The 27,720-nt window shown below is 41.7% G+C and overlaps 1 protein-coding gene across 6 annotated transcripts in view; it reads right to left on the bottom strand.

Annotated features, from left to right (window-relative positions):
* The window catches only part of LNX1 (ligand of numb-protein X 1), a 228,778-nt gene that overhangs the window by 152,498 nt on the left and 48,560 nt on the right, over nucleotides 1-27,720 (bottom strand). The window contains exon 2 of one of the 6 annotated variants that reach the window (XM_057546625.1): nucleotides 19,466-19,551. In XM_057546625.1, the coding sequence (XP_057402608.1) occupies nucleotides 19,466-19,542 (77 nt within the window). In that variant the 5' untranslated portion in view covers nucleotides 19,543-19,551. Of the gene's footprint in view, nucleotides 1-5,047; nucleotides 5,121-5,532; nucleotides 5,599-19,465; nucleotides 19,553-27,720 lie in introns of those variants that run through there. The other 5 variants (XM_057546620.1, XM_057546626.1, XM_057546623.1 and 2 more) reach the window with 5 other exon arrangements.

Below are 27,720 nucleotides of genomic sequence, written 5' to 3'. Positions count from 1 at the left end.
GGCCATGCGACTGACAGAAGTAGTCATAAGCAAGTTATGTAAATCATCTCAACAAATAGCAATGACATATTTAGTCCTCACCATCATATGTGCGCTGTTGTCATGCTCTGCACCAAGAGGCCATTAAAGAAAATTCTTGGAGAGTTTCCACTCTGCTGTTGGTGAAGTCTTTTATGTCCTTGTGACAAATGCATCAAACACAAGAAGCGACTAAGAGTCATTGGAAAATAATGGTGGAATTTAAGTCCACACATTTCAAGTCACATATTAGTGATACTAAAAAAAGAAAGTCTCTGGTTAATTGGGACAGAACCTAACCACTGTTAGGAGTGTATTGTCAATCTACCATGTCAAGGAGCATGGCTCCCTGGAACAGGGGGGAGAAGTTCTTCTAGAAAGGCAGACACAGAAGGGCAGGGGTGAAGAGAACAGGAATAGAGAGATAAGCACAGAAACCGCAAATCTCAAATTTGGAGGTCATCTTGTCTACCCTCTACCTGAATCCCAGGAACCCCTTCTCTCCTTTTAGAATATAATATAAAATACAACATAATGATTATTACTATTTAATGAGCAGTTCACTAAGTGCAAGATACTATGCTGGGTACTTTTCATGTATTTTCTCATTTAATCTTTAGAATGATCCTATGAGATCAGTGATTATAGTCTTTATTTTACAGATGAGCGGCATATGCTGCTAGAGAAACACAAATCTTCTTTGTCACTCATTCATTCAGCAAACATGTACCAGGTACTAAATATACCAAAAAACAATCACCTTCAGTGACAGGGAGCTCAGTGCCCTAAAAGGCAAACTACTGGATTTTGGGACAACTCTAATTTTTAGAAAGTTCTTCCTTGTATTGATCTGAAATATATCTGTGGGTAACTAAGCAACAGGTCACTGTGGTGTCCTCATGTCCCTTAGAACAAAGGAAGAGGAAAAGATGAATGTAAAAAGTTTATAGGGGACAACCAACATTTTCTGTTTTTGATTTCAGCTCAGTGCAGTTTTTGTGCTTTGCAATTTGTATGGCTTTCATGTAAACCTTTATTCTTTGGAGATAACAGATGGTTAAATCCTATTAACCCAGAAAGAGTGATGTAGTCTTCCTTCCAAATGGTTTTGAAAAGCCCTTGATACTTTGGAGGCCCTGTCAGAGGACAATAAATTTGCCACCCACATAAAAGTGAGTCTATGTGATGCCAGCACAGAAATATCAAGAATAGTTATGTACCACCAGGGAGTCCACGGATACTGAGACAATGAGGAGGACACGTTTTAGAGCATCTCTCGTATGTCCCCTCTTGGTAGCATCTTACAAAATGGCCTTTTAAGTAGTCAGAATCCTAGCAGACCCTATTTCTCCACTTTAAGTGAGGAATTCAAATCTAAAAAGGAGACACTGCAAGCCAGGAAGCCAGGAATCACTGCTCCAGGAAAACCCACTGTTTATTTACATCGCAGAATCCTACTGCCCACAGTTCTGCAAAGGTTCAGGCATTTCAACTGGCAGTTCCCCTCCCCTGGAAGTCCAAGATAAACAAGATAATCTTTGTTAATCAGGTTCTCCTTTTAAGCCTTTGGGGGCCTTTTGGGAAGTCTGTTTTGCTCAGAGAATCTTTCGTTCTCAAGTTACTACTGTTTCCATCATTATCATATCCAAACTGTAGCATGGCCTTAGAAGTCTAGCTGTATCCAATATAACAATTGTTTCCTATAATAATATACAATTTAACATTTATTGAGTGCTTACTATATACCAGGCACTTTATATAAAACCATTTCAGTTATTCCTCGTGACAGCACTGGGTTTGGTAAGTATTCTGTTTTCCAGATGATGAAACTGAGACGAAGAGATATTAAATTGCTTCTTTAGTTTAGTAATTACATGGCGGGACTGGCTCTCTAACCCAGATCTGACTGATTTTACCCAGGGTGCCTTCCTTTCAAGAAAATAATACTAGTAATAGCTGACATTGTGCCAGGGACTATTCTAAGCACTTTGTACCTTTCAACTCATTTCAACTTCACAATAAGCCTATTTTACAGCTGAGGTAAAGTGAGGTTAAATAACCCATCCCAGGTCACAAGGCTAGTAGGAGGTGGAGCTGGGTTTTGAACCAAGGGAGTCTGGTGGCTGAGACCGGGCCACTCTTCTAAAGCAGTAGCACCATTCCACCTAGAATTCAATAAATAAGACTAATATTTCCTAGGGAGGCATTGCCCACTCCCCTGCAGTCAACCTGACCTACCCACCTAGGTGTGCAGCCCATCCAGCTTCTGTTATGGGGCCCAGGGGCATGTGAAGCACACCATATCAGCATCCCTTTTGCGGGAAAAGGCAAACAAGGAAACTGATGGAAAGGGAGGTTGAGGTTCTTCCCCAGGTTCCCCTAAGCAAGCTAGCAGTTGGATCAAGGTTTTGAACCCTTGGTCTCAACCCACTAAGCTGTTACCTTGCTCTTGAATGGTGAACAGGTGCCTTATCTTTTCAGGATGGGGTGAGACCTGGAGAAGGTCCCAGGGCCCTGGGAACATGCCTGCCCTCATGCAACGGCTCAAGGTCATCAAAGGACACACGATGGTCCATTGAGGGAATTATTATATCCCAAAGACCTACAAGTCCCCCTTCTTCAGTCCAAGGCAGGCTCTTCCTCCCAGCGACTTGGCCCTGCAGCTCACCAGGCTGTGGCCAAGGGTGTTTATCTGCAAGCCTGGAGGAGACCAAGCACCAATCTGTCCTGCAGATAGCACAACTGAAGGCAGAGAGGGCTGCCTGCCAAGTCAGATTACAGCAAATGACAGCAGGACATTTCCCCCAAAGGCCTGCGAAGGACCACATTTTGTGGGACTGTTGTGGGATGAGAGCCTTGAGGAGGGAAAAGGCAGGAGTAACAAGCGGCGGACAGCAGCTCCTAAACCCTGCCTGGGAGGTCGGTGGAGACCAATCTGCCTGGCCTGTTTAATGACACAGTTTAAGCATTTTCCTGCCTCCTGCCTGTTTCCTTTCTCTGCACTGTGAACATTGGTGTTAATTACTTACAATTAATAACGGTAACAAGAACTATCAGGGCCCCTAACAATTGCAATCACATTAGACCTTTAATCTCGGTAAGGTCAGGCTATCTCTTCCAAGCAACCCAGATAAATGCCTTAAAGAAGGATGTATATAGATGCTCTATATATGTTACCTCATGTACTTCTCAGGACCACTTTATATTGTAGGGGTTATTAGCTCTTGTTTTACTGATGAAGAAACTGAGAGAAGTAATATAAGGAAGATGTAAATGAAAGAGACTGTACATTTTTCAATCAAGCCTTTTTGCCACTTAACCAAGGGATGGAGTTACTACAGGAAGGGAACCACTGTGGATCTTTTCATCCCTTTGGGCAAAACTCATGTATACATTATCCAAGACACCAACTGCATTCTGGATCACTGTGAATTCCAGTCTCTGTAATTTTTTCCCTTTCTTATATCTGGGGGTGTAGGGACTTCCCTGGTGGTGCAGTGGTTAGGAATCCGCCTGCCAATGCAGGGGACACGGGTTCGAGCCCTGGCCCGGGAGGATCCCACATGCCGTGGAGCAACTAAGCCTGTGTGCCACAACTACTGAGCCTGCGCTCTAGAGCCCATGAGCCACAACTACTGAGCCTGTGTGTCACAACTACTGAGCCCATGTACCACAACTGATGAGCCCGTGTGCCACAACTACTGAGCCCGTGTGCCACAACTACTGAGCCCGTGTGCCACAACTACTGAGCCCACGTGCCACAACTACTGGAGCCAGAGCGCCTAGAACCCGTGCTCTGCAACAAGAGAGGCCACCGCAATGAAAAGCCCACGCACCGCAAGGAAGAGTAGCCCCCGCTCGCCGCAACTAGAGAAAGCCCGCACGCAGCAACGAAGACCCAACACAGACAAAAATAAATAAATAAATAAATGAATTTATATCTGTGGGTGTAGTGTCCTTGGCTTTTTTCCTTTAATAGCCAGGGGCTCTGACATATAGTGATGAAATGATTGCTTTAACCATACATGAACTACTATGCAAAGAACTAACAAACCATGGCCAACAGAGGAAAGGCAATCTTGTCGAGAGGTTTGTGACTTTAAAGACACAATTTTATCTGGAAGATTCAGGATCTAAGAGATCTTTTTCCCTCTTCTGCTGACAAAACTCGGAATCAAGTGAGCACACTGGTGAGGGACAAGCAGCCATCACCACCCAAGCACAAGGCTCAGGGGAAAAGGACAGACTCGAAGGTCACTTGAAGAGCAATATAAGCCTCTGAGGAGTAAGAGAAACTGGCAACAAGTGCGGAGCAGAGTCTCGGGGGAGAAGCAACTGTCTGAGACCTAAGTGTTCTCAGCTTGTTTCAATTTATACTTTTGGAGAACTGCCATGCAACTTTGAATTTCTGGGTGGAGGAATATGAGTATTCATAGGAATATGAATATTCCTAACATATTATTCCCTTGCTAACTGAAATCTCAGAAAAATAGCCCATGAAGGAATCCAGAATGAAATGCCTCCCTCCCAGGCTGAGTTTTCTCCCGCATTTTTCCAGCTCTTCCCAGCAGGGACCTGAGTTTGGAGATGGCTTCTTTTCCCCTAACAACAGAACTGAGTGCAGTGTGGCTATTGGGCTGTCAAGAACAGAAGTAGCAACAGGCTGTGTGGTCAGGATTAGGAAAGCAAAAATGGATCCTAGAGGTAAAATTACTTAAAAAAGAAAGGTCCTGGCAGAACAATCTCCTTGGTATATTTGCTAAGAAAAGAGAGGAAAAAAATGGAAGAGTTCCAAAAAATTACAAATCAGACCTGAATTTATGTTCTTGTAAACACTGAGGAAATAATCTTTACTTTAACCAAAGGTCAGCAGGCAGGCACTCAGGGTCTGAACGTAAACAATTTTAATCCAGACTGCAAAGTGGTTTGAAAAAGAACAAAGAACAAAGAAAATAGTAGACTTTTTTAGAGTAGAAAGAGGGAGGAACGCTGGAGCGCAGGGCTGCTGAGTAAGGGCAACAGAGCTTACCTGTTGGAGGAACAGACTTGCAGGAGAAAAAAAAATTGAGGTCATCTCACAGGTTTAGATGGAAATTGCCTCTGGTGAACGCAGAAGGTAAGACAAAATAAGGCAAATAAAGGCAACTCCGAATTCAGCCCCCTCCCAACACGGGCTGAACAGGTCTGCATCTTTGAGTTAAGTTTCAAAAAAAGTCCCCACTCCACTTCAGAGTTTAAAAAAAAAATAATTAGTTCAACTTCCCAGACAAGCAGAGGCAGGATTAATGATTAAGAGAAACAAAAAGGATTAAATATCTGGACTGGGAGAAAGTTCCTGTGCCACCAGAATGTCAACGGCATCTCTTTTCCTTTCAAAAAGGGCTTCTCCCCTCTGGGTCAAACACCCAGGGCTAAACCATTCAGCTTATGTTTTTCATTCAAATTCTTCCTTCAGATCCGTCCGGAGCCAGTGGTCTAAATGCCCGGAGAGAAAAATGGAGGGTTTCAGCTCACCTTTTCGAGTGCTGCCTGGGGCTCTCAAAGCAGCAGCAACTCTGCAGCTCTCTCGCCTTGTGGGTTAATCCAGCAGCTCCTCTGGCCACCTGAGCAGGACCGGCCTCCACCGGTCGTACAGGTGCCTTGAGGAAGAAGGAGGGCACTGGTCGGTGGAGACCAGGAAATGTGTGACATCACGGGAGCCTCGACAGATAAAACATTGCTGGGACCTTAGCTATTGAAACAGTCAGTAGGTCCCGCCCACCTGTCATTTACCTGAATACCTGGGAGCAGGTAGGTGGTGTCTCTGCGTGGACAAATGAATCAGAGCAATTAGTCCTATGGAATTTACTTTCTTTCCTGAGCACAGCGCGTGCCCAGCCCCGTGGGCAGATCTGAATTTATACGCCTGGTTGCTTCCTCAGTCCCCTCCTCCCACCCCCTCCTAATAGTTGCCTACAAAAGAGTTAAAAAGAAAGTTTATTTACTTTTCTTCATTTTAAAAACTTTATCTTTTAAAATTGAAGTATAGTTGATTTACAATATTATATTAGTTTCAGGTGTACGACCTGAATATTGAATCAGGTGTAGTGATTCAATATTTTTATAGATTATATTCCATTTAAAGTTATTACAAAATAATGGCTATATTTCCCTGTGCTGTACAATATATCTTTTTTGCTTATTTATTTTATACATAGTATTAGTTTGTACCTCTTAATCCCCTACCCCTATCTTGCCTCTCCCCACTTCCCTCTCCCCACCAGTAGCCACTAGTTTGTTCTCTATGAGTCTGTTTCTGTTTTGTTAAGTATATACAGAAACAGACTGTTTTATCTTTTAGATTCCACATATAAGTGATAACATAGGATCTTTAAACACAAAACAGACAGTCATTTAATGAGCATAAGAAGGAAGTGTGTGAAGATTGACTGCTTGGAATATATCTGAGATTTACCCCCAAATCGCCTTTCTTAATGGCATCCATTTGGATCCCAAGTGCGAGAGGTGACATTTCAAATTCATTAAAAAAAAAAAAAAAATCTAAATATGATGCTTGTTAGTAGTTTCAGAGTCAAGTTTTCAAACACTTTTCCCCCACCCCCTCCCCCCCCAGCATTTCATCCCATATTCAGGAGTTTGGGAAACTTCCGTCATTCCTACCGCCCTGGCCTGGCAGAGTCACACGGAGGTTAAAGTTCACTGCTGGCCTGCAATTAGGAGCAATTTAAATGATTCCGATTCTAATGATAGTACAGTAATAAGGTGGCTTTGTCAGCTGGGTAGAGCCCGGAAGGAGCAGTCAGGATTATTTCTGTCCCAGTCATGGTGCGTGACCCTGGGCAAGTCATTGTGTTGCTTCAGCTTTTCCAGTAGGAAAAGACTGGAACGCTACAACTCTTCTGGTGTCACAGCGGCTGCTGTGAGCTATTGCGACTGACTGTTAAACCCTTTGGCATCTTTCAGAGGACTGTAAACAGCTTCCATCATTGTATTTAAATGTCGTGTATTTCTGTGGCCCCCCCGCCCCCGTCCAGTATCTCTGGACAATTTATTCACTCTCTGGAATGTACTGCCTGGGGAAATCGTGGGTTCTCCCTCCCGGGAGGCTGGCCTGCTTGCCCAGAGATATATTCTATTTTTTTCCCTTGAAGAAAAAAAAAAAAAAGTTGAAATTCCGGCTTTTCCCCCCTACTCTAGCTCCCTTGTCTCTTGATACTGGAAATGCTTTGGTTCCATAGTTCTAACACTGTCCTTCTTCAGAGGTTTTTGGATTGGTTGGTTGGTGTTTTGGCTGGGGGGAGGGGTGGAGGAAGAAGGATAAGTGGGAGGGGGGAGGGGAGGGCAGGGGGAGGGGAGGGGAGGGGGATGGGAGGGGATGGGAGGGGATGGGAGGGGAGGGGGAGGGGAGGGGGAGGGGGAGGGGAGGAAGGTGTTGATTCCATTCTCTTGGCCTCCACATTGACTGGGTGCCGCCAGTCATTTGATACCTTGTAAAACAACCAGGGAGGGAAGGAGGAGAAATTCTAGTCAAGGGCTGGGGTGCAGGGCGGGCTCTGGATACTTCACTTGCAAAAGAGCTGGCTTCTCTCCCCAGCCATCCCAGAGTGCTCTAGACTACCTGCCCCACCTGGGAAAGGGTGCACTTCGTAGAGAGCTGAAGCTTAAAAAAAAACCCAACCAAACAAAAGCCCATTCACGTTTTTATCCAATAGAAACTATGGTAGGTGTGGCTACTACTTTATTATTAACAACGACAACAAAATAAGACTAAGGCAGCAAAACCTTCTACCTGCCGGTGTTTCCGGAATAAGTACCGGCCCACCAGCAGGAGGGCCAGCCCAGCCGCCAGCCTGGTGAATCATCCAGAAGGCCTGCCTACAGTTGCCTTCCGTGTGTGTCAATCATCTTTGAAGGGCACCAGGCCCCACCGGGGAGGGGGAGAAAATCACAGACTTAGGGAGGGTAGACGGGGAACACGGTTTCTGGGTAAAAGAATTTGCAGGAAGTGACAGCGCAGAAAGCGTTTTCTAAAGCCGTCGAGACTATGGGGCTTCACTTGCTGTATTCAGATACACGGCCTTCTGCTTCTGGGGTTTGATGAATAAAAATTGAGAACAGAAGCTGAACCATGAGTGGAGCTTACTCCCAGAAACGGTGTATACAAGGAAAGGAAAAAGTAGGTGTATCTCACACAGTAAGCCCCTCGACTTGGTACTCCTGGATTTAGAATAATCTTTAAAGACTAAAAAAATCAATATGGGCTTCATTATTCCATTAGGGCTGTTGCATTATTTATGGAAATGCTATTTCTAAAGTACTGGTGAAAAGATATACACAATAATCATAAGAAACAAACACTGAATAAGTGCTTAGCTGGTGCTACTTAAGTGTTGTAAGCACTTTATACCACAATCCTATAAGTTAGGTACTATTACTATTTGCATAGACGCTGGAAAACCGAGGCACAGAGACGCTGAACACTCGCTGAAAGCCAGCACAGCCAGCAAACGGCAGGGCCAGAGCAGTTTAACCCACTGGGAAAAAAATGGGGAAAGGTTCTGATTTCATGCTCCCTGGACAACTTCCTGGACACTAATCAAAGTTCTTACCCAACCTCTATTCAGAAGGAAGTGTCTTGTAGAAGTAGCCCTGGGAAGCGTAGTTTCTGGGAAGGACTGTCTCCAAGTGCAAATGAATTACTAATCTGGTTTATACATTGAGTATGTAAATATAGAACATAAATACATACAGATACATTTATACATATATTTATGAGAAAACACGCCAGGAAATCCATCATCCCTGGGTGCATCCTCAAAATCATCTTTTTGGGGTCTGTCAAACCAACCCCAAGAAGGGAAGGCCAACTTGAGGGGCCCCTCAAGAATGATCTGTTGTAACTCTCTATGACATCATTTATGGTTATTTCTCTCTAAAACTTCAACAGTCTATCCCTTTAAAATCTGCAAATGTTATCAGAAGGGTCATAAGAGCATAGAACTGCATACAACTGGATTATATGGAAAACATAATATTAAGTTCCAATACAACCACTACCAAGTTAGATGGTTTAGACCAGGCTTGGCAAATACTAGACACACACCGCTCCATTCCTTCCTCCCATATCATTCTCACTGTCATTGCTAGAAGGCCGTGGTGCCCTTGAGCTCAGAGGTAACCTTGGAATCTTCAAGACCCAAGTCCAAGCACAGCAGCAATTTCTATCCTTGGTTTGAGAGTAAATGGGAGGGATAATCAGGAAAGGAAAAGATTGGTGTTGGCTGGTGTCATTAGGCAAGATTTCATGGAGAATGGAACATGGATCAAACCTTTTAGGATTTGGAGAGATAGCTGAGAAGGGCACACAAATCCAGGCAGGACAGCAGGTGGAGGCAGGGATGATCCCAACTTGTGTGTGTTGGGGAGGAAGGTATGAGAGGGGGATGAGGGAAAGGACAAGACAATGAAAAGTGCACCTTGCTGGGGTAAAGAGGAGCCATCCTATGCTTGGTTTGGATGGGTAAGGTGGGCCAGATGATAAACAGCCTCAAGAGCTGACCCTTCACGTCTTCGCATTACTGCTGGCTACTTCTCTCATGACGGTTAAACAGCGAAAGGAAGAAAGAAAGACAGAAAGAGGGAGAAAGAAAGACAGGAAGGAAGGAAGGAAAAGAAAGGAGGGAGGGAAGGAAGGGAAGAAGAAAGAGAAAGAAATTCAGCATCTAGGGCATGGGTCATTTATTAAGAGCGACAGTATTTTTGGTGCTGAGCTCAACTTCTATGATGTGCCATTTCGGCTACCATATGATCATCTCACTCTTTAGAAGCAAGCCTCCTTTGCCATCAACATATCCTGTAAACTTTGTTCTTTGGAGAGACAGGTGGAATACATTAGAAAGCTCTCTGAACTCAAGGTTGGGCCTGTCCTAGTTAGCCAGCCAGCTCACTTGGGCTTTTTGATTAGTCTGAATTCTTTTATGTATCTTGACAGGGAAATCTATGGGGGGAAAGGAGGTCTGTTTTCAAAGCTCTTTCCTTCTAGATCACTACAATGAAGGTTGGCATTCTCAAGGATTCTTCCCGGCAATGAACTATTGCTAAGACCGTACCTCAAGATTCGTCAGAACTACTTTAGCCCCTCTTTGCTTCCTTTTTCTTCCCCCACAGCATATTTGTAGAGTTGTCTAAGATGACTGAATGCCACAGCAAAAGTGAACATATTCCATCTGATTGTAATAAAAGGCATCTCTTTAGCTGAAAGTATTTAGCATTGTGAGATGGAATTGCTGTACATATTGCGTCATGTTGGCCTCAGTTTCTTTTTTGAACTAGCTTAGCTCCAAATCTTTTATTGGATAATTACAAGTACTTAGCAAGTTACAAGCAAGCAGAACCCAGAAGGCCAATTATGGAAAATAATAGTGATAATCACAGATATCAGCTGATGGGATAGATGCCGTCTGGTTCTGTGTATGCGGAAGAGATTGCATTTCTCTCACAAACTCACAGCCCATGTGTTCTCTGGCTTGCAGATGAGCTTCTAGGGTACTTGATGGATGTACAGTTTGGGAGCACTCTCTGGGCTGTGTGCTTTTGGCGGGAGAGGGAGTACGTTGGTCACTGGAGGTGGCACACATTTTGTGACCGTTTCCTACACAGACCTGCGGCCAGCACGGCACACTCTTCTTTAGTAGAAAAAAAAAAAAAAGACATCATTATTGCTCTCTCTGTAAAGGTCACAAGGCCTATATTCCACAAATGTGAATATCTATGTTTTTATGACTCCATCCTTGCATAAACCAGGTGGGTTATTCAATTTTTTTGCTGACGGTTGTTGCTATTTTGAAGGTTTTCGTATCTTTCTTTCTTGGTTCCATCATATATAGCTACTATAACTGACCCAATACCATGTGCCAAAGGTGTAAAATGTCTCCTCTCCTTTTGAACTTTGGCCTCATCCTGGGGGCTTCCATGTCTTTGTAGACAACCCCTCTGCATCCTTGACCTTGTCAACTCTAAGGACATTTATCACTACTCCTCTTAAGCTGCCCATTTTCGGGGCCACCCCTTGGATCTTCTTATCATGCAAAAATCTTCAATTTCAAGAAAAAAATCTGAGAATGCTGCTCTCTCCTATATTCTTTTAGCCATTCAGATTTTCCACTCCCCTACCCAAATTTTACCTTCCTCTTTGAATTGATTGTGATCCCTGGTTCTTGACTCCTAGAGGCTGCCCAAGAATACTGTTCCCTACTGTTTTCACCTCAAGCCTGTCTGGTCCAGATCCCACTTCCTCGCCTGCATCCTCAACTTCCTAATGGCCTGGCAGAACCAGGGTGCCAGCCTTCTTTCTTCCTATAAGCACGATGGTTGGTGCCACTATATCTGTACGCTCTGCAATGCCAGCCGCGCTAGTCAAGTCTCCTCGGCAGTCCTGGTCTGAGACTCTTCTCTGCAGCCATCCCAACTTCAGTTCATTTGCCTTGCCTGGCACACTAGGCTTTTCATGACCTGGCCCCTGCCTGCCAATCATACCTCATCAACACCTCCACATCCCTTCCACCCACAGAATACCACCCACGCCCCAGCCCCCATGCCCTGGTAACACTGTGTTAGAGGGACTGCCCCCCCACACCCCCATTTCCACAGGAGAGTGGTTTCCAAAGCAAACTCCGACCATGCTTCGCCCTTCACTCATTCTGCCCCTGCAAGTCCATCACTGGAAAATGGAAAAAAATCACAGGCGAGCTTGGCTTCTCTCCTCCCCTTTCTGTCTTGGGAGTGAGCCCGAGCTTTCCTCTGCTGCTGCATGTGCTGAGGCTTCCCCAGGCAAGCTTCTGTTTGAGAAGCTGCCGTGCCCAGATCTGCTCAGGCCGGGTGCCTTCAAGCTCTGTTTTTCCTTTTTCCAGGCCTCGTTCTCCCATTTAGCTATTACCATTTGAAGGGCGATATTTTGGCCTCCATGATTACTCTTTTGAATTTTTCTCCAATTATTCCAAACTTAGGAGAGTCACTGTTTGTTGGGGTCCCCTTTGATATCCCAAAAAACCTGAGTGTGGTTCCCATAACAGCACAGTGTCTCTCACCGCTAGGCTCTTACCCATGCAGCACCATCCTGACAGTTCTTGCTCATTTACCATCGCCTGGATTGATATTATGCACTTGTATATGTTCTCTTATAGAATCCTGGCAGAAACCCCATGAGCTAGCTCTACGTAGCAGATGAAGAAGCTGAGTCTCTGAGTGGTAAAGTAACTTGTCCAACATGCCCAGCAGGTTACAGGCAAACCTGACACTCAGGTATTTCTCCTCCTTCAGCTTGGGTAACTCCTTCTCCCTCTTCATGTCTCAGCACAGATGCCACCTCCTGTATAGAATCTCCCCTGGCTTTCCCAAGCCGACATCCACGCCTGCGCTGTGCTCTCCTCACACCCTAGTCCAGCAGTTATGGTTCTGATTGTAATTTTTTACAGACAATCTGCTCTCTAGACAGTCAGCTAGTGAACACGACTTTTCCTAGACCTTCAGGACGTAGCACAGTGCCTGGAAGGAACACAGCCCAGTGCCTTCAATAAATATTAGTTAAAAGAACTAAAGATGACTATAAAACAAGGGAAGGAAGGAGGGAAGGGAGGGAATTCCCATTGTTAGGTTAAATTTGGAACTATCCCTCCTTCCTTTTCCCAGGAGTCTGGGCTTGTAGACTTTGGGAAGGGAACTAACTTTATTACATTTAATTTTCACAGTAATACTACATTCTAGACATTCATTCTTCATTCATTCACTTTTTCAAAAAAAATTGTTAAACACTGTTAAGGATGAGAAGAATCTCTGTTTTCAGGAACTCATAATCAATGGAGAAGCAGAGTTAAAGACAAAGGATTAAAGCAGAAGTGGAAATTACCGGGTGCTTGTGCAGTTGCAGGAAAGAGGAAGGTCAGCTTGTTTCTTCTCATGTAAAGGCTTTAAGTTGTTAAAGAGTTCTGCCCAAGTTCACCCAGCTAGTAAATGACGGCGCTGACACTGGGGTGCAGATCTGCTTACTTTAGAGCCTGTAGCTTTCCCAGGCTCCACATAGCCTCGCCTTGGCCCTTAGCCAAGAAGGGGGCTCATGGAAACAGGGTCTTGTCCTGCTTCTAGATTCTGTGTGTGTCACTCCAGAGAACCTGAGGCTTCTTACGCCTTTAACAATTTTCACGATTGTAGAGGAGGGTTCTCTGAGTGGGTAGAAAAACTAGCAACTTCTCAAATGTGGTCTCAGAGTTTCATGCCCACAGTCAGCATTGGCTGGCACCTTGAGAAGAACTTGAAAAAGACCTGTGCTCTCAGGTGACAGTAACATCTGTAGATATTTAGGCGAATTGAAATTCCTTTAAAGAGGAGTTGACGACTTCGGTAAACCTTAGTTAAAATCCTCACCTCAAACTTCATAAGCTTTTTCAGTGTTGTATAATTTAAATCCCGCTTAATTCTATGTTTTGTATACTCAGTCCTCAGTGAAGAAGACCATATGACCATTCTCTTCACAAACCCTCCATATACTTGCTGTCTTTTATGTTGTCTAATGGAGTGCTCTGTCTAGGCCTAAGAGCCCAACTTCTTCAAACTTTTTCCTGAGAAAGTTGAAAGTTCATAATAACTAGTAACATACAGTGACTCACAGATACACACACAAAACGGCCCAATAAGGGATGGAGTGGAAAAGGCAAAAGCAAGAGGGGAATCAACGTTGCTGTTTCCTTCGGGTGTGATAAGCACAGAAGAAGCTAACTTTCTAGGTCGGGAAGTGTTTTCCTTCCCACTGAACTTCTGCTTCCATCCAAGAGAGGGCAGGTTCTCAAAAACGGGGATCATTGCCAAGAATCCTGTCCTTCAGTTCTCCTAAGTCAAAGAATATAAGAAAGGCTATCAGGAAAACCACTCACCATTAATGTGGAGACAGCTCTTGGTCTGACTCTGACTAACAGAGTCTCAGCAAAGGGAAGTTCGTTTGTCTGTTCTCAGATCATGAGCTGGTGAAGATGCTCCTCTCAGCTCAGACAATGAACCTGGATGGTTGCCTCTCTTTTCAGCCCTTCTTAGAGCTGAATTTCCCTGGGCACCTGCCACTACTCCATGATGAGGTGCCTGGAGTAAACAAGGGTGCTTCGCGGTGGTCGTGAAGCCACAGCAAGATGGAGCAGTGAACATGGATTCCGGTGATGTGGACGAAGGCATCTCCATGGCCAGTTCTGGTCACTGTGGCTCCCGGAGCTGCCAGCTCCTCCCAAGTTCAGCGTGGAAGCTGCACTTCCAGTCGAAGTTTAAATTATCACAGAGTAATGAATACTTTCCCCTCCTACTCTCCCTCGCCAATTATGAGAATGTGGGGTTGTTGCCATCATGAACCTTTCCTGGAGTCCCCCATTACTGGGTGGCTCAGCTAATCCTGCATTGGAAATGTTGACCTCAACTGCAACCAAGGCGCCAAAGCGCAGACAGCAGAAGCTCATTCTCCCTGGGGTATGAGACTGTCTGAAAGATGCCTGCATTTTATTTTCAGATCCATTCAGCTCAGTTCGATGAACATTCGCAGAGAGTTAAGAGCTAGGAGCAGTGTTATAAACCGGCCTGGGTAATAGAGGCCCCAGATATCCAGGTTCTCTGTTTGTACTGCCATAATTGAGGCTTTGTCAATGTCAGTACCGGCCATCAGCCTAGGGCAGCGAGGCTGGTCTTTTCAGCTCAGCCTGTCCCCCTGAAGTGGCATGATCCACGTGGCAAGGGAGAGGCTGGCCTTCAGTCCTTTCTCCCACTTTCTCTGAGTCGCCCCAGGAGGTGGAGTGGAAGTACGGCTTTGACAAGTCCTGCCACGGGTGTATTCCCACCTCTGTGTTGGGTGACTCTCACTAAAGTGTCTCCCCAGGGTGGCCAGTCCTTTTACATGATTTGGCTGCACTTGGATCAGCACTGTTCATGTTCCATCCGCCCACCTAAAAACTCGCAGCTGTGACTATGGAGTGTATGGGGCAGCAAGCCAGGTGTACCTCAGGATGCTTGTTCTTTGATGTCATATAGCTGTGCAGTTTTGGCAGAGGGGACAGCAGTCATGCTGGGCATGTCCCCTCCTCATCTCTGCCCCAAGGGGACGCTGCACACACCAACTCCTTTGAACTTGAAGGTGGAAGAAGACCTGTGAGTCTTCTGATCTACCCTCTACCCATCTGAAGGTAGCATCGTCTCCAGAATAAAGGAACCAGGAACCACATGCCAGAGGTCACCAGCAGGTCAGTCCCAAGTGCTAGTCATCTCAAAGCCAAACGTTCTAAACTGATTGCCATTATTTCTCCCTGCCCCCATCCCCTCTCCTACAAATCTCCTTGTTCTATAGAAACTGTATACTACCTACCCTCTTCATCCCTGCTTAAATGGAAAGAGGAACATAGTGAGAAAGGGTAATGAGGGTCTGTCAATGTGCCTGCCCAAAGTAATGGAAATGAAGTTACCCTCTGTAATGATCCAAGGATGGATTGACCCAAATGTAACAAGCGAGCTCTGCTGTCTATGATCTTGACACCACCATTAGGAGTTAGTCTGGGTCCTGTGAGAAACAGGTGCCAGGATGAGGTTAAGCACGCAAGGACTTAATTAGGGAAGATACCTGTGTGAGCGACAACAGGACAGGAGCTGAGAAAGGTTGGGAAATCACATGGAAAAGCTTAATCATGTGTTTGTTGAATGAATGGGTGGATGGATGGATGAATGTATGAATGAATGGGCAAAGTATAGTTTGGAAAGGGAAGGAGAAAGGAAGCATCTGGGTACAAAATGATGTGAATTAGCAGAGTTGCTATTAAGTCATAGGCAGGGTAGATATTCAGCTGGGGCTGTACTGGGTGTTTACTCCTGACATCTCTTCTGATTGTTCAGGTCTATTCAGACTGGTTGATGCCCGTGCTGTACTGATTGTTAAACATTTTGAAAATCATCCCTAGTTACATGGACTGTCATATCGCCTAGAATATTTGGCGATGTTTTCACAAACGGAAAGTTACTTATTTCTGATGGCCATTCCACTGCAACATGCGGCCACCACACATACTAACAATTCTCGCAGATGGTGGTGTTGCCATAATCAGGGGAGCCACCCAAATCCATTTGTTGTTCTGTGAATCTGATGGAGGGCAATTTATCAAATTGAGGCTATGTCCATTCCAAGTTTCTGAGGAGCTGCTGATTTTTGCTCTACTCTCCCTAGGAAAGAATTTATATTACTTTTCCCCCCCTCCCCGCCCCAGTAAAAACATACCAGCAACCAACGCTGGTGGACTTCTTTGTTCTCTTATCATAAGCACAGGACGGCCTCCTTAAACTGGAGAGTATTTGAAGAAAAAATAAACTGGGACCAAATGAAATGTGACCTGTTATTAAAGTTTTTATACTCACAACATGCTGAAGTAATGGGAATACCTGGGGGGCAAACTGATGAAATGTCTAGACTTAAAAGCCAGGTTGACAAGAAGCAGAAGTGACAGATCCCATGAGGATGTGGGAGTTGGAGACAGGGAGGAGCAAGAGAAGAGAACCCAGGAGCCCCGGAGATTGTACCAAGGACTCTGAACTCTCATGGGTGGTGGTATTGGGGTTAAGGCCAAGTTGAACTAGAGCTCCAAAGAGTAGATAAGGGGGTACACCTGGTATCTGGGGTGTACTTAGGCTAGCTGGATTTGTTGTTTCTTGTAACCAGAAATGAATTATGACTATCAGTCCAAAGTCAGAGACAGACTAATTTGGCTTTCATATAATTCTCCAAGACTGAAAATCTGTGCCCATGTCTGGGATGGGGCTGAACCGCTTGGGTGGGAATAGCAGGTCACAGGTCACCAAGAAAAGAGCAATGCAGGAGCAGGAAACTGGAAAAGATGACGCTTTGGAGGTATAGAATTCTGAGGGAAGTGACATGCTTTCTTACGTGCATTTAAACTCCCCTTCCAGAGTAATAGAGTGCTTTCATTTTCTGACACAGGGCACAAGCTCTCTTTCTCTCAGAGTTCTAGCCACTGCTTCTCTCCTGCGTGGTAATGCCTTCACCCACCCACCGAAACACACACTGTCAGTAGCCCTGAGTCTGCACTGTCCCTCTCCTCACCTTTGGAGATGGCCCCTTTTCATAAGCTGTTTTCAATGACTGGATTTGACTACAGCACCTGTTTGCCACCCAGATTGATACAGTGGCCCAAAGTCACACACAGCCCTCTTCTTTCCTCTGTACCAAAGGTCTGCGGGAAAGAATAGCTAAAAATCCCTGCCTCTTTTTGTGGCAGGTGAAGACAGAAATGAGTTTAGGGCTGGGCAGCGGAAAACTCAAGGAATTTAGACTGGAGATATCCCACCTCAGATATTGATCAAACTTTTGAAAATTAGGAAAAAGAAAAAGCTTATAAAATAAAATCAAACCAATCATAAATGAATTGGAGAGAAGAAGTAGAATTAAGCATATCCACCATCATGAAGAACATGGCATTTCCTCATCACTCCATCAAAACCGCACACCCTCAGCCAAGGTACCAAGGATGTCCTGTTGCCAGATCCATGCCGATTCTCAGTCCTCATCTACGACTTTTCCCTTTCACTCTACCCCAGCCACACTGGCTTCCTGGCTTTTCCTCGTACACAGCAAGCATACCTCCTCCTTACAACTTGGTATTGGCTGTTCTTCCTGCTTGGAACACTTCCAGGTTCCAGGTGTCCACATGGACTGCTTCTTCCCTCCTTTAATTCGGACTCAAATGTCACCATCTCAGTGGGGTCTATCATGACCACTCTATTTATAATTACAAACTCCTCCCCCTTGTACTCCCAATCTTACATACCCTGCTCTACTTTTACTTTTTTCCACATTATTATCACTTCTAACACGTTATGTTAATTGCTTATTTATTGTGTGTATTGTTTATTGTCTGTCTCCTCCCATAAAATTTCTTGAGATGAGGGGTCTTTGTTTTTTACACCAATGCCCAGATATAGTCTAAGACATAGTAGGTGCTCAATAAATATTTGCAGAATAAGTAAATTTCAGAGGCTTTCAAACACAAAGTTTAACTAAATGCTGTTAACGTGATGAAACGAGGACAGGAAAAGAGGCAAATGAAAAGATAAAAAGACCTGAAGTAGCATATTAACATCAGCAAAGGTAAAATTTAAGTTTAAAATCACTAAACAGGACAAAAAAAAAGATATTCCATTATGATAAAAGATACTTTTTATAAAGAAGGTATAACAGTCATAATCCCATTTGCATCAAACACCAAAGTATGCATCAAACGTTAAACATCTAACTATAAACCAAACACTTTTAGAAATATAACAACAACTTGATTTTTAAGAAACACAGTTCCGGTGGATAACTTTAGGATGCCATTAGAATGACCTTGGAATTGTGAACACAAAATCAGACAAGACAGAAGAGATGCGCAAAAATAACGTGAGGTAATGTAATGATCTATAAGAGTTGTTGAAAGGATCTAAAAACACTTGAGAATAGAATCAAGTAACAAAAAGATGAACAGGCTGTAAACAAGTGCTAAAACAACTTCTCTCTCCTCACATACTCATCAGAGAATTAAGGGAGAATCCAAGGAACCTGGATCACAAGATCACTGCAAGACTTGGAGTCTCCATTAGCCTAGTGAAGTGGAAGCTGCCAGGTCAGTTATGGTCTATGACCAGAACTTGTATAGCATGACTTCTCCCATATTCTAATGGTAGAAAGAGTCACAAGGCCACCCAGATTCAAAGGGATGAAAAAATACTTTCTATATCATGATGGGAAGTGTCAAGGTCACATTGAAGAAACATATGGGATGGGAATTGTGGTGTGGTAGCCATTTTGGAAAATACAATCTACTACAACAGATAATTGGAATACTTAAAAAGAAATTTTAATATATTATCTTTACAATTTACCATGCAGTTGAACATGTTAAAAAATTTAATAAGTTAAGTTATAAAAGTACCCTAAGAAGGGATTATATATATGTGTGTGTGTGTGTGTGTGTATATATTTTTTTTTTTGCTAGATTTATAAATTAAATAATAATGTTTGTAAATTACACTTAAAATCTAAGTAGGTGGATTCTTCTTAGAATATAAAAAACTGGAAAGAACATCACTCACACCCTAAGAAAGAGTAGAATAATCTACAAAATCATAACTCTTCTGGGGTCCATTAGTGATCTGAAGTTGTAGGGCAACCAGCTAGCCTGAAATCTAAGAGAAGATAGGCACTTCCAAGGAAAAAATATGAGTACTAGCTAATCTGAAGCAGAGCATGGGAAGAAGGCAGATCTGCTGTGAAAGCAAGTAAGAAAAATTCAGCTAAAATCTGTAGTAAATTTCTAAAGTCAAGTTTGGGCTATCATGAGAGTATAGACACCCTGGGAGTCACAGGTAAAAAGAGGAGTCATACCTAATCAGAGGCTCTTCTCCACAGACCTCTTGAGAAAGACTGGTGCAGGGTAGAAGGTGGGAGAAACGCTTCCTCATGGATCAGGCCTGTGGAAGGAAGATAAGAAAAATCAGACTTCTGGTCAGAAAGGAATAAAGCCTAAGGCAATGGGGGAACATCTTTAAAATGCTGGAAGGGAAAAACTGTCAACCTCAAATTCTACACCCAGTGAAAGAGTCTTGCAAATATGAAGTGAAATTCAGACTTTTTCAGATAAACAAAGACCTAGATCATTTATTACTAATAGACATGAACTACAAGAAATCTTAAAGGGATTTCTTTAGGGAGAAGGAACATGATTTGAGACAGAAACTTGGATTAACACATAAAATGAATGGCACTGGAAATTGTAAGAATGAATGGACTGTGGAACTCAGTACATTTAACATCATTTTGGGAGCACATCTGTAATCCATTGTGATTATACAGGCTACTTAATTTGCCTGAACTGCTCTGAAGGAAATTCAGCATTCTAAAGTATAATGAGAATGGTTATTTATGTACTATTTGGGGGAAAAGGCAATTTAGTTAAGGAAGAATGAGATTGGGACTAAGTTTATTAAAGGGCAAAGAAATTTTAATTTGTGTGGTTGGTCAAATGTTAAACAAAAAAAAGTAATGGAGATAAGAAAAATTCAAGGAAGTAAAATGAGCATTGAAAATCTAAAGAAAAAAAGGATTACATTTAAAAATCTATCACTTTAATAATTTAAAACTTATATTAAAAGAAAATAGTACCAGAATAATGTTCTGACACACGAGCCATTCTCAAAAACATCAAAAAACTTATACTAACCCAATATATCTCTTTGACTGTATTGGACAATTCTGGAGAAAGAAGGAAATAAGGACATAGATGAACTGACTAATTCTTTTTGTTTACAAACAATTAATTATATAGCATTTGGTATGTGCTAATTTGTATTCTAAGTACTTTATGAATATTAAATAATTTAATCCTCACAAAGACCCTATGAGGCAGATACTATTATTTACATCTTACAAATGTGGTCAAGGTCACATGGTAAGTTCAAGATTGAAAATAAACATATTTTCCCTAAAGTCTTTGCTTTTAATCTCTGTGCCATACTGCTTCCCAATACAATAATTGAACAAAACCCTACATTTCAAATAAAGATAATTTTCATTTCTTTTTATATGCCTGCAGAACATTTATAAAGACTGATCATGTAGCTGACTACAAAGAAAACTTCTGAAATTCAAAAAATAAAGATTTTATAGGTTATATTATCTGATCCTAATTCAGTGAATAAGAAAAAAAATTATGAAAAGATGACCAAAAACTGTCTACTTGAAAATTAAGAAATACTTAGAAAATATTTGGCTTAAAGAAGAATCAAAAGGGAAATTGCCAACCATCTTGAAAGCTATGAAAAGGCAACCTTTGTAAAATACTCTAAGACTCTATGAAATTATACTAGAAAAATTTTACAGCCAAAAGCCCTTCCTTGTGAAAGAATAAATATGAGAAGTAAAGAAACTAAATCCACATTCTAAGAAATGAGAAAAAAAACAATAAAGAGTGATTATAAAGGTAAAATCTTAAATTAATAAAATAGAAAGGAAAAAAGTAGTTGAATACATAAATAAATTTAAAATCTTGTTGTATTAAAAATCTATACATTTGATAAACAACCTAATTTTTTAAAAGGAGATAAAGCAAAACTATAAAAGATCAGGAAGTAGAAAGAACAGATATTAAAATGACTAAACATATTAAAAGAAAATATAATTTGAAACTTTATGGCAACAAATTTGAAAACTGGAAAAAACATTGGAAAGGAAGAGGAAAAATGATCTATTTTTGCAGATGATATGATTGTAAACCTAGAAAACCCAAAGGCATCTAGTAAAAATCCCCTAGAATTAAGCAGAGAATTTTGTAAAGTAGATGGATCCAAAAATATGCCAAAAAAAAAAAAAAATCATTAGCTTTTCTCTACTCTAGCAATAAAATAGGAATGGAAAAAAAATCATTTAAAATCAACCCCTATGGAATATTTGGATATAACAAAAAAAAAGGAAATAACAAAATCATACTAAAATATGTAAATGGAGAAATGGAAAGACATGCCATATTCTTGGATGAGAAAACTCAATGCCATAAAAATGTTCCCTCAAATTGTGTATGGATTTCATGAAAACTCACAATAAGGTGGGTATTTTGGTTGTTTTTGGCAATTGGATAAAGTGATCTTAAAGTTTCTAGAAAAAAATTAAATACTAAAGAAAAGCTAAGTAATTTTAGAAAAGTAAAAATGGGGCAGAGACTTCATCATCAGTTATTAGAACTCTGTAGAAAGCCACTGTATTCAAATAAGTACCTTATTTGATCCCAGTTTGATTGCACATCCAAGGATATAGTACAAATATATGAGTAAAAATATAAAGAAAAAGCAAAGCTCTTGCGAGAAAATCTAGTAGAGTATATGTACTATATTGTGCAGGAAAACTTTCCTGATCAAAACTGAGAAGTCAAAAGCTACAAGAGAAAAGATAGGCATATTTGACTCTAAAATTATAACTTTTAAAGCAAAGATATCATAAAAATATCATTGACCATTGTAGGTTTGCAGAAATACATATCGTGCAGATGGTATATTTAATTTTTATAATATACAAATATTTATTATAATTTGACAAGAGAAACAAGAACAAACCAGGGGACTTCCCTGGTGGTCCAGTGGTTAAGACTCCATGCTCCCAATGCAGGGGGCCCAGGTTGGATCCCTGGTCAGGGAACTAGATCCTGCATGCCGCAACTAAAAGATCCTGAATGCCGCAACGAACATCCTGAAGATCCCTCATGCAGCAATTAAGACTCAGTGCAGCCAAATAAATAAACAAATATTAAAAAAAAAAAAAAAGAACAAACCAGTAGGAAAATGGACAAAGTCTGTGAATGGGCAATTCACAGAAAAGCAAATCCAAATGTCTGAGAAACAAGGAAAGATCCTCAAATTTACCCAAAGTGAGGGGAATGCAAATTAACAATGAGATATCATTTTATACCTACCAAATTGTCTAAAATTTAAAAGATATGAAACACCTCTTGCTGGCTGGGTTGTAGGAAAGGGATCACTTTCATGGTCAGAATGAAAAATGCTACAGCCTCTTGGGGAAGCAGTACGGCGATATCTACTTCAAATTTAAAATACATATACTTTTTAGGCCAGAAATCTTTTTCCTGGGAAACTCTCCAATAGAAATAAAGTCACTAGAACATAAGGGTTCATATAAAGTGTTTTTTTGGAAGGAGGGAGTTGTTTTATTTTATTTTTTTCAAATTGTCTGTGAAAGCTACAATGTTTCAAGCAATAGGGAATGGCTGAATAAACTATGGCATAGCCTATGATAGAACAACACAGCCATCAAGAAGAATGACATAGAGTTCTGCTAATTGACAGGAGGAATTTCAGAAGGTATTGTTGACTGAGTAAAGCACAGTGCAGAAAAAAAAAAGGGTAATATTTTTCTCTTTTTGTAAAACAAACAATGATCAGAAAGCACCTGTGTGTGTATGTGTGCATCTTTATATGATTATATAGCCATGGGTAAAAATAGGAAAGATACATATTAGATTATTAATAAGGGTTATCTGGGTGGGTGGTGGGTTGGGAATTGATATGCTTGTAAGAGAAGAGGAGGCACCAAGCCTAAAAAAAGGAAAACAAACAAAAAGACCACCCACACATGACCACACACATGTACCTATGTTTAAATCCATCACATACATGCATTTGTGAAAATGTATGAATGTGTATTGTTCAGACATAAAGAGCTCACCCGGCCAGTTCAAAGGACTCTGCCTCCCAGATAAGTTCTTCCTTTCTAGGAACATTTGCTATTCCATTTGTACCCCTGTACCAAAATATTCCCCAGGTAAGAATTTCTGATTCTGGGATTCCCATTCTTAATTCTAAGACCTACTCTCCCATGGCATAGTGTTTCATCTCAGAAACAGAGCTCAGAAAGGTTCCAACTTCTTTCTAGAAATGAATATCTTTTGGCCTTTCTACCTCTGTCCCTTCTTGTCCATACTTCCTTCTGTGAAATGACTCCCAGGTTAACCTTTGTAAGTAAAGCAAATCACACCATTTGGAGCAGTTTCTCTAGGGGGGTCGGGTCATGGTTCTTCTCTCCCCGCAACAGAGAAGCCAGAAGGTGAAGGTACCTGGATAATGACCTGTTGCTCTTTAGGTCAAAAGTCCAAGAACTTTAAAGTTGTCTAAGTTGTGAACTTCTTCAGGATCAAATATGAGGTAAAATACAAGAAGACAAGAAAACGAACTCGAGATACCATTGGTCAGCCCACGCTGCTGACCGCCCCCTCGGTGTTTACAGAATGTTTACTAGTTTCACAGTCCGTGCTCACATCCAACTGCTTCCCTCCGCCTCCCTGTGGTGGAGCAATTTCCTTCACTTCAAAGGAAGCTCCAGGTGCAGGGAGGACCCAAGGGGTGTGGCCCTCCTCAGAAATTGGCTCCTCTTCTTAATGAAACATGTCCTCTCTTCATCTTATCCCAAGTTGACTTCTGGAGCTATTCCTCAATTCATTCATCTGCTTTTGAACTCTGAGAGTGAGAAAGAAATGTAGTTTTCTTTTTTCCTCAAGTCACTGACCCTAGCTTTGTCATGCCATTTCAAACTGATTAACCGCAGAAACAGGAGGGATAATGACACATGTCACTAAAGAGAAAATGACACATGTTAAAGGAAGGTGAATAGGCTGTGGGAGATTAGTTTTAAGCCATAACTTTTGGGATGGTTTGTTAATGCAGAATTAGTTAACTGATGCTGTGTCCAACCCCTTTGCCATATGATATGCTTCTCCCAATAAGAATTAGGGACCATTTCTCCACCCCTGTGATTCTGCCTGCACTGCCCTTGGCATGCGTGGGAGTTTCAGAGCCTAGGCATTGAGGGACTTTACAGCTTCCACTCTTGCCCTCCTGGAACCCTGAGATGGCCATGCTGTAAAGAAGCTCAGGCAAGTCTACTGGTGAATGAGAGACCTTTGGAAGAGAATGGAGGCTCTCACGAATGGCCAGCACCGACTCCCAGACATGGGAGTGAGGCCATCTTGGACCTTCCAGCTGAAGGCAGCCTCACGAGTGATCTCAGGCAAAATCTACAGAGAAGTAGCTCAACCAACCCCCAGAATTATGAGAAATAATAAACGGTTGTTGGTTTAGTCACTGAGTTTTGAAGTGGTTTATCATACAGCAATAGCTGATTAATAGAGTGGCTTGGATGTTTTAATTGAGTATCTATCTTTTCTTTCTCTATTCTAGTGTTTCATGTATAACAGGGCTCCTTTTTAATTTTTTTCCTAGAAATCTGGGAAAACACATTCTCTGCATGGACACAACTAACTCCTAAATATCATGTATTTAATAGTTCCTGGGAGATAGAAGATTGCAAAGGCAGGCACTACATCTTATATCTACTCTTCAGTAACCCATACCCAGGATAGCACCATATGGCTGGTGGGAGGTTAGCGCATGTTGACAAAATTAAGTGTCTCCTGGGACACCTGTTGCTGCTTTCATCTCATTTTCTTAATACCTGCATGTGTCACAAAACGAATAGTGACTTGTTGTTGATTTGGTTTAGCTGGCCAGCTCTGCAGATGTTCCCTTGTTGCCTCACTTTTCCACGTAGAAAGCTCTCAAAGATCCCCGCACGGAAGAAGAGAGCCTCTCTCCACTTCTGGAGGAACTGATCTCACTGGTCAAGAGTGTACTGATTATAGTACTACTAGTGGCAGGAGTGGCAGCTAATGTTTATTGACACCTTATCAATATGCCAGTCATCACGCTATTCACTTTACATGAATTATCTAATTCAGTTAATTAGTAATCTATCATTTCCATAAGGCAACTGAGGCACAGATGGGCTAATTTATCTGCCCAAGCTAGCACGGTTACACGGCAGAGCCTTAGTGCTTAGCAAACACTCTGACTCTTCGTGGCTAATTGTATAGTTACAGCTGAAAGGTTTAAACTAAGGAATATTAAACATAGTCATTTATAAAAGTTATCTAACAAGAAATCACCTATAAATGACAATCTCCAAAACTTTTAAATATCACTGTACTTCTCATTAGTCAAGAAACAAGTATTACTGAGAGTATGTGTCTGTGTGTGTACACAGAAAGTTATAAAACATATAAACAAATACAAAAAATAACATCATATAAGAATCTTGGCTTTAAAGGCATTTACACTATTTTGAAGAGAGCAGATTTATACGATGAAATGCCCAAAGAATAAGACAAGATACAACTAAAAAAAGAGCAAAGTAGTTCTGAGACCTCATCTCTTGCAGGGAAGAATCAGAGTCATATTTCAAATCTCCCTTTCACCTCGAAGCAAAACCACAGCTTTCATGTTTGGATGTCACGGCACTAAAAGATGGTTCAATAGCCCAGACTAACCTGTGTTAGCAACTAGAGTAATCTCCAGAAAAGAAAATTTACTTTGGGATTTAAGATGATCAAAACTGATTACTTTTCAAGAAGCTTAGCAACCCAAAGCTGAAAACACAGCTGGGGAAACACTTGAATGTGAGTCCATAAAAACTCCAGTGAAAAATCCATCCTTCTGCCTCATGACGTGGATACTACACAACATACATGAGCCTATGGGGAAGCAGTTAATATTTTTATACAACCTTGTTGGTGAAGAGAAGAGAAAAATGTAGAGAGACGTGCCCACCCACATCTTTGATGTGTGTAATGTAAATATCTTTCTTGTTTTATTGAAGTAAAGGCTAAAGGATTACGTTAAGTCCACCTAGTAAATTGTAACATAGGGATATTATAAACAAACTTGTAAAAATCTGATTTATCTTCTCAAAATTTAGTGCCAGTAGAATTATTTTTGTTAGGTGAAAAATAACTGTTCTATTTTTTGACCAACAGTTAATAGAATTGGGGCCAATTTTCTCTATATAGGATTATTTTGACCTTTCTGTCCCTGGAAGGATAGGCCTCTATATATTAACAATGATTATCTCTGGTAGTATGATTAGGAATTGTTGGTTATTTACTTCTCTTTGCTTTTCATTGTTTTTGAAATTTCTCAAAATAGCATATATTGTTATTATAACAAAAAGATATTGATTTTTTAAAAGCAATCAACCTACTTAATTTCCTTACTGATAGACATTTCTACAGTATTCAAATAATTTGCCCTTAACTACTTTGTCTACCAAATAAATCCTTGTCTTCAGTTTATTTAAAAACAATTTTCCCAGGTGGATGGACCTAGAATCTGTCATACAGAGTGAAGTAAGTCAGAAAGAGAAAAACAAATACTGTACACTAATGCATATATGTGGAATTTAAAAAAACGGTACTGATGAAACCAGTGGCAGGGTAGGAATAAAGACGCAGATGTCGAGAAGGGACTTGAGGACACGGGAAGGGGGAGGGGTAAGCTGGGACGAAGTGAGAGAGTGGCATGGACATATATACACTACCAAATGTAAAATAGATAGCTAGTGGGAAGCAGCTGCATCGCACAGGGAGATCAGCTCGGTGCCTTGTGACCACCTAGAGGGGTGGGTTAGGGAGGGTGGGAGGGAGACGCAAGAGGGAGGGGATATGGGGATATATGTACACGTAGAGCTGATTCACTTTGTTGTACAGTAGAAATTAACACAACATGATAAAGAATTTATACTCCAATAAAGATGTGGAAAAAACAAATTTTCCCTTCCAGAAGAATTTTTATGATCAATTTTCACTGATACCTAGAAATTTATGCCAAGGCTAAGAAAACTTTGACACAGACTTGAGTCTTGGAAAAAAATTACTGTGAGGAGGAAAGAAATTACGCCTTAAATTTTTTTTTCAGATGACTTGCTGTGTAGTTCATTAGCAAGAGACACAAGAAGTACTTTCTAAAATAATGGTCCAGAACCTTGCTCTTTGAGATAACAAGGCTCTGTTTTTGCAGGTGGCCTTCTGCTCAAAGAACAAAAACTGGAAGCATCCATTGAATTGCCCTGTTTACATGTGTTGAGTCATGCTAATGGAAGAGAGCTAATCAAGCGCTGGGTACAAAGCCCTTTATGTAAAGGAAAAGGACCAGCTTCAGATTCACTAACCCCAGATGCAAACACTTTCATGTGTCTCTACAAAGACTCAAACCTACTAAGGAGGACCCTGGAGGCAGATCAGGCCAATA

The sequence above is a fragment of the Balaenoptera acutorostrata genome, chromosome 5 (assembly GCF_949987535.1).
Source record: "Balaenoptera acutorostrata chromosome 5, mBalAcu1.1, whole genome shotgun sequence".
Classification (NCBI taxonomy): Eukaryota; Metazoa; Chordata; class Mammalia; order Artiodactyla; family Balaenopteridae; genus Balaenoptera; species Balaenoptera acutorostrata.
This window is presented reverse-complemented; position numbering and strand designations above follow the sequence as displayed.